We start from the raw sequence: 10,782 nt of genomic DNA on the forward strand, positions 1-10,782 counted from the left end.
CATTTTCCTCTCCCAACAGTCTTACAACAATCCAACAGTTTCTTAAACTAGTCTAGATTCTTACAGCCCATCAACTGGTAATTCCATATCGTTTCTTCTTATCCTATATAAAAAAAAGTTGGAACTAAACTACTCCTGATTTCCATCTTCACTAGATTGCTCAGAAAAGCAGTGCGCCCACACCAGCTCCTACACATCTTCACAGCTGGCCTGAGGCAGTCTTACAACAATCCAACAGTTTCTTAAACTAGTCTAGATTCTTACAGCCCATCAACTGGTAATTCCATATCGTTTCTTCTTATCCTATATAAAAAAAAGTTGGAACTAAACTACTCCTGATTTCCATCTTCACTAGATTGCTCAGAAAAGCAGTGCGCCCACACCAGCTCCTACACATCTTCACAGCTGGCCTGAGGAGTTTTCATCTTCCTGTCACTGGCCTTATTACACCATTTTCTGCACTACTTCTGCTTGGAAGGGCAGGAACCAGCAAAGGCCAAATTACTCTGCAGTCAGTTATCCTGCGCTCTCCAATAGCTTTTGTTCTGACAAGTCTGCCAGGGGCTGAGGCTGAAGCTGGTGTAGCTAAGAACCTTCCTCAAAACCAATAATAGCTTTTTAAAACACTAAATTATTTTGCTTATTTTCTAGCATCTCAGAAGAAAGAATAAAGAACTAATGGCCTCATTTAGACTAAAATGATCATCTAGAACTTTTCTTCTGAGTGATTTCCAGCAGGCAGAGTGAAAGAGGCTCCTGTATCACTTTACCCATCTCAAGTCTGCCTGGGACCACCTTGCACCAGACCTGTACTGAATTGAGAACATAGTGTTTCCCCTACAGCCCATCCAAACTAAGAGGCCTGTCTAGACCCACAGCTGCTAGGATGCCCAGGTCTTACCAGGCAGACAAGAGGCGTGAAGAAGGCCCAGCAGATCTTCCACCAGATGCAAGGCTTGTAGCCAATCATTTCTTCAATGTTCCTGTAAAACCTGTTCACACCTACAAGAAGAAATAAGCATTGAAAAAATATCCCATCTCAATGCCATGATCATCACCTCTTCTCCTGACAGAGCAAAGGCAAGCCCCAGCAAGAGGGTGATGATGCTGTGGTATGAGAAGCATTATCTGGAGGGGATGGGGTACTGGGACACAAAACCAAATCCATGCTAGCAGCTTCCATGCTCCTGGTGTCCTCTTGAAGGCCCAGAGTGAAATACCCTAGGCATCTGTCAGTTTGTGCAGAGGATTTTGTGATGGCCTGGAGAAATGAGATGACAGCTTTCCACTCCCGATTTTCTGGAATTATCTGTCTAAGCTATTTTCATTTGCAAAGTTGTTGCTGGATTCACTGTGGGAGGCTTTTGAAATAATTCACCATGCCCATGGAGAAAACAAAGGAACAAGGTGTTTTGTGCTTACCATAACACCAAGAAATTGAGATGGTCTCAAAGAAGACAAGAAAGAGAAGACACATGCCACTGGCTGAGTAATAATCAAACAGCTTGAAGACATAAATGCCACCCTGGAGAGACAAAACTAGGGTCAAGGAGTTTAGTTATAGATTATGGTCGACAATATCAGCCAGCAGCTTGGATTGCTACTGTCCATGTCTGTTGGCTTTAATGTTAATTTCCTTGGACAGCAGAGCCAGTATTGCAATGTTTCCACTGGAGTCTGGTTCCCAGCAGCAAAACTGATGTGCTCTTGCAAACAATTAGCCAGCCTGTTCAGGTATAGCCAAGGGTGAGGAGAAAAGCAGAAATTCACTGGCATCTCTTACATTTCTCTGCTTTAGATTGAGTCACTTAATTTAGTCTGCTCTGCACCTCCCAGGAGTTTTGCCTTGCCTCCTCCTGAACCTACAGACCACAAATGGTCTGCAGACCACTCTGCCCTCACCTCCACGCATGTGAACCTTGGCTTCAGCCCCAGAGGGCCAGGGCCCCAACAGACTCATTTTCTTTATGTTACCCTAACCCTTTTCAACAAGCATCCCCTCAGCTTGGGCTCTGTTGTCTTGAGCCCTTACTGCAAATAGCAAAACACCAAGCCAGACTGACAATAGGATGATGGTAGAAATTATGGAGGTATCCTAAGTCCCTTGAGAAGTATCAGTGATGTGCAAGTCTATTTATCCAGCATTAGGAGAAATGGTGTTACTTCTCCCAAGCTTTTGGTGCTGCATTGCTATGCCAAAGTGACTAGAAAGGCATCATGAACAGAGGTACAAGCACAGCCATCTGTACCTGGGTGATGTTGGAGAATCCAATGAGATAAGAGATGAAACAGACTATTGCAATGAAGATCTTCTTCCTGGCTCTTAGAAGATGAGGATACTCATCCATCAGGGCTGTAATGAATCCTTCCACGGTGCAGAACTATGGGAAAAGACATACACCAAGGATATGTATATATATAAGGACTTTAACCTGACATCACCCTCACCCACATGTTGAGAATCTCACAGATTTAAGAACTCTCTGCAGACTCTAGAAAAGAAAGAGGCATCTCTACACAAAGTTGGTCTGTACCACCTTCTAAAATTGCATCTCTCCCTCCACTGAATATAGATGGATATAAAAGCATCAAAGTTAAATACTTAAAATAGCTGAGACAAATCTCTGCCTTTTGCCTCCTGTGAAAAGCCTCCCCCAAACTCTTCTTCCCTCAAACTCTCCAGGGCCTCCCTGCTGCTGCCCTACTCCCCCATGCTGCAAGACTCGGTGTCACAGCTGTGTGTCTGGCTGGGACACGTGCAGGACCTTGCTTGCTCTTCCCTTCCCATGTGCGCTCGTCTCAGCCTATGGCAACAGCACTTGTGCTGTTCAATAATCTAAAATGCACAATAAGGACCTGCATTACCCACTGCCTAGTCTCATGTGCATGAGAATAGCAACAACATCTCTGACTACCCAGTCCTTGACTTTATTTCCCTTTTTCAAGAACGCTACATTAGAAGCATGTGGTACGTTAAAAGCCCATCCTGACAGACCATGTTCTTTCCAGAGATGGAAACACCTGGATTGCTTTTGTAGTGCTATACCAGGCACAGTGTATTAATGCAGACATGCACCATAACACATGAAGAAATCCCCATGAGTATTACCTCCAAATCAGTTTTCCTACTAGTTCTGCCTTATGGCATGAGCACAGTTTGACTGTATATGTGAAGTGCATCCTTCCCTCCTATTTCTTGATAAATTGTGAGATTCACTTTTGTATCTTGCACCCAGAAACTACAGGTAACACACAGCTCTCAGAGAGCACATTATGCCTGTAGTAAAAATCCTGGGAATTTATGAGGGCAGCAAGCTCCTCATTTCCCTGGTCACCCTCAGAAAATGTACAAGTCAGTGTAATGAAAACAAGAGGTTTTGTTCCTCTTGGATGTCAGGGACCTCCCTGTCCCTGGGAAGAAAAAAAAGCCTAGAGTAGAGTTGAAGTCATACAGACTAAAAAGAGCAGCAGAGGGATGGGAAGATGTATGGAAGAAAAGCAGAGTGCCTGAGATGTGCCTATAGCTGGGCAGGGATGGGGAAACAGCTTGCACACTGCTGACTCCTGGGTCTGGCTTCCATGTGGGCCAGAGTGAGTCAAGGAGTGATGTTTCTGCCCAGGGTTTTATATCCACATGGAAAGCCAGTATTCCCAGAGCATCTAATCTCAACTGCTTCTGCTTGGATTTTTAATGAGGTAAACCTTCTATGTTGGACACAAGTGCCATTAAAGCATCTTCTGCCATTCGTGCATGCATTAAACTGCCTTTATACTCATTGACAGTGAGTTCTTCACCCCATCCCACCTGGATTGTTGTCTGGAAGAGTTAGAACTCAGTTGGCATCACAGTGGGAAGAGATGGCATGACAAAATAAAACAGTGTCAAAAGCTATTCCTTCCATGTGGATGCATGGCCAGGCACTGCCAGAGCCATGGGCAGGGTCAGGAGACCTGACACCAGGAAGGCAGAGAGGGAAATGGTTTGGAGGGGGCCCAGGGGTGGTCAGAGGTAGAGGGTGGATATGAGCAGTGTCCAGGAGAGGAGTGAAGAAAATAATGCCTCAGATAATGGGATGGAGTAAAACTGACAGCCCTTTGTTGCAGGAAGAAGGACCAGAGACAGGGAAAGCACAGAGGGAAAGACAGGGAGATGGGTGATGAGGAACAGGGCTACAAAGTGAGTCAAAATCTCTTTGCCTCCTATGAAAATTAGCTGCTGTGTAATGGATGAGTTGGAGAAACAAATGGTGGTACATCGCTTTTTTTCTACCCATAAACCCGCAATGGCATTCATACCATTTGCTGAAAATTGCCTCATGCCAGCCTCCAGCTTCAGGGGGGATGCAGCCTAGAGGAGGCTTACCTTTCCAGCCCTGGGGACTGTGGCTCCTTGACTGGCCTGGGGCCCACTTTTCCTGGTCTGCGTACCCAAACTTAGCCGCTCACACCCGAGCAAAGCATGCTGCTTTCAGGAGCAGTGAGGAGCTGGGCACTGGGGTGCCTCCTGGTTTTGGCACTTCGGTCTGCTTTCCAATAACTGTTTTTCCCACCATCTCCAGACACAGTTTCTAGCACATATTCTGTTCTTCCTCATGCCTCATCCCATGATATTGTTTCTCTCCTAAGCATTTTATTTCCATTAACTTCTCTCTTTTGCTCTTTTTCATCTTCGGGGCTTAATCACTGCACAAGCTGCCGGGTCCAACAATATGAGCCTGGGAGTCAATACAGGTGGCACTTTGGTCTGAAGGAAAGTCTCTCTCCCACCCTCTTCAGGTGCCAAGGACTTGCTATTCACTCCTCAGCCACGCAGAGCACCCTGACTGGGGCCCATGGACCTCTTGGGAGTTTGACTACAGCTGATCTCTGGGCAGCAGAGGTCTATGAGAAGTGGCCTCACTGCTGGCAGCTGGAAATCCTCATCAATAACCTGTAAGAGGCAGCCTCACATGGGACAGACGCAGGCTTGCAGCCACAAGGCTTGCTAGCTCCCGTGAGGAACAAATGCCTGACCTGGAAACTGGTAGGTTAAAACAAAACATCAGCATATTATGCAAGAGGGTCTAGACACAAGAGAGCTAAAGCCTGAATGGATCAGAACAGAGCAAACAGTGAGGCACACCAGAGGCAAGAGGGGGCACAGGAGGGAGGTGCATGTCTGTCAATAATGGTCATTCATCCCATTCAAGGAACTGCAGGTGGGATGAGCATCCTGGCAGACAGAGGCAGATGGAGCGTGCTGCACCTGCAGAAGACTTGCTATTGAAGCTGAGGGACACAGCTGGACCTACTCCCACTGTCACTAGAGGGTGGGGAGCTCATTGCTGCATTGCAAACAGTTCTCAGCCTGACCTCCCTTCACTAGCCAGGTGTCCCAGTGTCTCTGCCATACCTGCAGAGCCGTGCCCAGCCGAGGACAAGGGGCAGCCTCAGCCCAGCAGCCCTGGGAGTGCCAAGGGCAAGAAATGCCCTCTGCATGGACTGGGCTGCTGACCCAAATGAGAAGTGCCTGCTCCCCATCTGCACATACCACAAAGGATATACAATCTGCACATAACAAAAGTATATTTTTCTTATTTTTTCTTTTTTTCTTTTTTTTTTTTTTTTATAAATTTAAACCGAAGGCTTCAAAATGCCTGTGGAATTGCAGCCCTCTGCCATTTGGTTTATACACATAAGCTGCTATGCTGTTACTGGTGTAGTTTGATTGAACCAGAGCTCCAGCATGAAGACAGAAAGCTTCATCACATGTATTTAGCTGTGCTTTTTAAAAGCATGTTTTCCTTTTGATGCTTTATTCCACTCCAGCCTCCTCCTAGAGGCACTGATAGCCTCCCCCAGACTGCCTGCTCTCCAAGACTGGCTGTCAGAAAGGCCGTGAAGAATTTCCAGGAGTATTTTAGAAGCAAATGCAGCAAATAAATTCCACTGAGTGCTTAGAGGGCTTATTGTCATGTCTCAAGCTATTTACCAGCTCCAAGTGAATAATCCATGGCAATAATTATTTTTTTCTGTAAATGTATCTTCTTTAGGAACATTTAGTTGTTATTTGCATTTTTTTTGCCAAATAATATCTGTGGTAATGTAGTCATGTGCTTTATAATGTGTTTATAAGAGTGCCACAATTGAAAACCAGATTTGATTAATTAGATTTTTCTGGTGTGACATTTCAGGAATAGGTCTGTCTGACTGTGAACTAGGCTTGGGTTTATGAACACCACCTGTAATTCAGGAGAGCATACATCTCATAGCAGTGGTCTCTGCTGCAAGGGAACAGTGTGCAGGGACAGCGGGGGATGTGACAGGCCACCTGCAGGCTCTTGCAGGTGCCTTTGGATTTGATGCATTCCGAAGGGAGGGATGCTGCCGTTCACTGCTTCACTGAGCAGCTGCTTTTATGCTGAGTTATCAGGAAAAAAAAGTATCTCCACTTGTGAAAACACAGAGATAATGGTGAGTTTTTGTTTTGTGAGGGCTCTGAGGGGGCAAGGTAGAGACCTTTCACTACATCTAAGTGCTTCCCCCTCAAGTATCTTGCAAAATGCATCTGATGGCAAAGCAGTCAGGGTACCCAGGCACTACTTTTTCCCAAGGCATGAGTCATTCCTTCTGCCAGGGTGCTGCAGCTCTGCTCAGGGTCACTTCTGTCATCAAAAGCAATGCCAAAATGCTGTATCAAACCACTGTCCTCACACCATGGGAGAACCTTAATTCAAACCCTGCATTGTGTCCTTTCTCAGCACAACCTGTCAATGTGCACCACAGCACTAGGTCTGGCTGGAGACTGGTGCCTTTTGTAGAGATGCTGCTCTCAGCTCCTGGGAGTAGGGAAGATGGAAACCATCTACCTTAACCCGTGTAAGGAAGCCAAAGTAATGACATTTTCTTGCCTCACAGGAAATGCAGTTTGGCCAAGGTGACAGTAAGAAAATCCAAAGCATCCAAACTGAGCTTCTCACAAAGTACCAAGAGAGCTGTGATAACCACAAACTACCATCATGCAGGCACAAAATGAAGCAGTTAATACTAATTTCCCTTATTTCATCTTCCTCCATTGGGGGTGGGAGGAATCATGCCTTACAAGAACAAAGCAGTTATAACTTGCAAGATTTCTTTTTCCTTTTTCCCTCGCTCCACAGTATTTTGGCAGGGCTACTTTCCCACTAACTCTACTTAGAGCCTGTGAGGTCAGCTGTCAGGGTCACCTAGCAAGATGGGGACATGCTGTGTGTGCTTTGCTATAGGGTCAAAAATTAATATGAATAGAGAAAAGCTTTCCAAATATCCTCTCCCCCTGCAGAGAAGTGGTGATTGTCTTATAGGGCTGACTGGGTCTGCTGTGCTGCTCTTACATTTAACTGGCAGCAGGACAAGGACTGGTGCATTGGGAAGTGATCATATACCATCACACTTGCAGCATATGCCTACATCAGGGAAAAGTTCAGAGGCAATGACCACACAGGGGGGTTTGTTTCATGCAGTTGCCTCTCACCACTGCGAGCAGAAAAGCACCCTGCTCAGCACTGTCCCAGAGTGCAGAAGGGACACCACCATCATATCTGAAGATGTTTCTGTGTATTTGTCCTTGGGTCGTCTCACCTGACTATCCAGACCCAACATCACCAGCATGGAAAAGAAGAGGATCGACCAGAGCGGGGACAGGGGCAGCTGTGTGACAACCTGCGGGTAGGCAAGGAAAGCCAGTCCAGGGCCTGTGGTAATGAAAAGAGGGATGAGTCCATGTTTATAAGACATTTGGTGGGAAGTGAGCTAAGGCCCACAGTTAAACAGAGACAACAGTCACAGCCAAGAATTGTGGGCATTTGACATAGGAGCTAGGAACAGCTGAGCCTTTGGCTGTGACACACCAACCTTGTGTGGTGCACAGGGGTATGATGGGGAGGCAGGAATGACTAGAGAAACAAGTCCTGCAAGCAAGAAAGGTATCAAATTATTGCAACACAATGAAGCTGGAACACTTTGCTAGAAAAATAAACTGATGGTCAGAGCTGGTTACAACTTTTCTGGTGCTTTTATTTTCCATCAAAAATACTAATTCTTTAGAGAAAATCTCAAATTTCAAAATATATTTTTGTGCAAAAATACACAGTCCCATCCTGGTTAAAAAGTTATTCTGAGATCACAGTTTCAAAATTTTGCATGAAAAAGGAACTCCAAATTTTGATCACATCTACTGAAAACACAGGTAGCATCTATTCTCTATAGGAAGGTTTCAGACAGTAAATGGCCTAAATGATTTACTACAACAAAATCACATAAAACTCCAGTGTTTAAAGGAGAAGAATACTAAAAGCAGGCAGAGATACCTCTTGCAGGCAGAATGTGACCAACAGCAGCCACAGGTGTCTGAAACCCATCCTGGTGGGAAGGTGCACAGAGGGTTGCACTTGGAAAGGAAAGGCCTGGGAGCATGCCATGCTCACTGATAAACTGCTCTCACAGTTTGCTGTTGCATTTGGACCTGGGTTTCTGCTCACCTGAGGAGGCCAGCTCTGCGACTGACTTCTTTGTGATGTGTGACATGAAGCCAACAATGGAGAAAATAACAAATCCAGCAAATATGCTTGTGGTGGAATTTACACAACAGACAATAATGGAGTCTCTGGAAGAGAGAAAGAAAGAAAAGAAACCACCTGCAGGTCCCTGCCAAGAGGTCAGGAGCAGAGGGTGGGGTGAAGAAAAGACTAAGTCCTGCTGAGAGCAGGTCCTGTGCCTTGGAGAAGTAGAAGAGGAGACATATTACATGTTCTGCAGGCAGGGGAGCCCCTCTACAGAGATCACACTGTGTCCTCCAGGCTGCATACTGCCAGAGAGGGGATGTGGGTATCAGGGAATCCAGGCTTGCCATGACCCCCTGCCTCACCTGCGAGCACTCCCTGCCATGCAGGAGGCTGAGACAAAATCACTGACCTGTAGACATTGTTGTGGAAGGTGTTGTAGCTCCCCAGAGCAATCAAGGACCCTAGTCCCAGGCCATAGGAGAAGAAGATCTGTGTGGCTGCATCCATCCAGACCTGTGGAGAAGGAGCCAGGAGAGGAGTGCAGAGGGAGGGCACTCCATGCTGCAGGTGCATCTCCTGCAGCAGCTCAGGGCATGGCTAGCCAGGGAGTTGGATAATGACCGTGGGCTGTGGGCTTGGCTGTGCAGCACACTGTGCTGTTCAGGACCTGAGGGAACCCTGTCACCAGGGCCACAGGCACGTGCAGTGCTGGCTGCTGAGCCAAGCTCTAAGGAAATGTCAGCCATTTGCTGACATTTGCCAGCCACTTGCATTGCAAGCCCAGCACCAGACACACGTCCCCAGCCCTCCAAGGCTGCTTCCAGGGATGGATGTGGATGGATGAAGGGCTGTGCATCCTGTTTTCTGAACAGTGTCCCTCTGCCCCCTGTGCAGTCCATCCTCTGAATGTGTGTGCATGTTTGTGCTTTCTCACGCCTGCTTCACGAGGGATGCTGCTCCCCTCACCCATGTCCCACTCTCCAGCACCAGACACACGTCCCCAGCCCTCCAAGGCTGCTTCCAGGGATGGATGTGGATGGATGAAGGGCTGTGCATCCTGTTTTCTGAACAGTGTCCCTCTGCCCCCTGTGCAGTCCATCCTCTGAATGTGTGTGCATGTTTGTGCTTTCTCACGCCTGCTTCACGAGGGATGCTGCTCCCCTCACCCATGTCCCACTCTCCCCGCCCTGTTCCTCTTCCACTTGCTTTTCCAACATGGAGTTTCTTGTGCAAACAACTGTAGAAGACCTTGCAAAGCTGGTCCCTGTGCCTCAAGGTTTTAAAGACCAGAAAGCACAGAAAATGGGGCAGATTGCCTGTTACTTAATAGGATAGTATTTAAACAACTTTTCTGGTCTCAAGAGATTTGCGTCCATCATTAGACCCCATGCAGTCAGCAGTACAGTTACAGAGAGTGTCCTGCAAGAGGGATCACTGGGACCCTCACTGGGAAATGGTGGGTGTCCAGTTGTCACCACTCACAAGTGCCTGGTGACTCTGGAGCCATGGGAGCACTGTTGCTGAAAAAGGCAGAGTCTGAGGCTCCTGAAAAACTTTTGCAAGCCTCTGTGCTCCTCCTGGGTGCTTCCACTGACCAAGGGAATGTTACTGGCCACAAGTCATCATGTGAGCATTTCCAAAAATAGCTGCTGTGTGTGGTGGTGTGCTTGTGCTGGTCCTGAGGCCCCATGATGGTACCACCACATCGTCCTTCCCTGGGACAGTCAGTGATTCCCAGCTCAGAGGGGAGTTCCCTTTGTCAGGAAAACTTCTGAACTGCCCCCACCCTATGGATAGCAGAGCCAATGCACGGATTTCCACTCATGAAGGACCTGTCCCTCAGCATTGTCTTGGCCTGTGAGGGTCATGACTGCTTGAAGGGGAACACTCCGGGGGCTTATTTAATACTAAAAATATTCAAAGGGAGTCCCCAGGAGAGGGCTAATGCGGAGACAACCGAGAGACAAGAACTTTCCTCACTAGGCTACAAACCTCAGAGTCAGAGAGCTTCCTGAAGTCAGGCGTGAGGTAGAAGAGGATCCCCTCCTTGGCTCCTGGCAGTGTGACTCCCCGGAAAAAGAGGATTAAAAGCATGAAGTAGGGGTAGGTGGCTGAGAAATACACTACCTGGAAAAGACCCCATGGGAGACAAACCATCAGCCCATCGGTGCCCAGAAGCCTTCCCACCCACGATGTCATTGCACCTGGTATGCTCCCCTGAAGGGGGAACAGGGTCCCCAAGGACAGTCACTTTTGTGGC

At 47.3% G+C, this 10,782-nt stretch overlaps 1 protein-coding gene across 1 annotated transcript in view; it reads right to left on the reverse strand.

Annotated features, from left to right (window-relative positions):
• LOC103802020 (sodium- and chloride-dependent GABA transporter 1-like) overlaps window positions 1-10,782 on the reverse strand; it is a gene marked incomplete at its 5' end in the record, with an annotated part of 19,782 nt that overhangs the window by 3,109 nt on the left and 5,891 nt on the right. The window contains 7 exons of the mRNA XM_009074464.1: window positions 902-1,002; window positions 1,423-1,525; window positions 2,250-2,381; window positions 7,600-7,712; window positions 8,499-8,623; window positions 8,932-9,035; window positions 10,515-10,649. Coding sequence (XP_009072712.1) covers window positions 902-1,002; window positions 1,423-1,525; window positions 2,250-2,381; window positions 7,600-7,712; window positions 8,499-8,623; window positions 8,932-9,035; window positions 10,515-10,649 — 813 coding nt within the window. The remainder of the gene's footprint in view (window positions 1-901; window positions 1,003-1,422; window positions 1,526-2,249; window positions 2,382-7,599; window positions 7,713-8,498; window positions 8,624-8,931; window positions 9,036-10,514; window positions 10,650-10,782) is intronic.

This window comes from Acanthisitta chloris, unplaced genomic scaffold (genome assembly GCF_000695815.1).
Source record: "Acanthisitta chloris isolate BGI_N310 unplaced genomic scaffold, ASM69581v1 scaffold36910, whole genome shotgun sequence".
Taxonomy (NCBI): Eukaryota; Metazoa; Chordata; class Aves; order Passeriformes; family Acanthisittidae; genus Acanthisitta; species Acanthisitta chloris.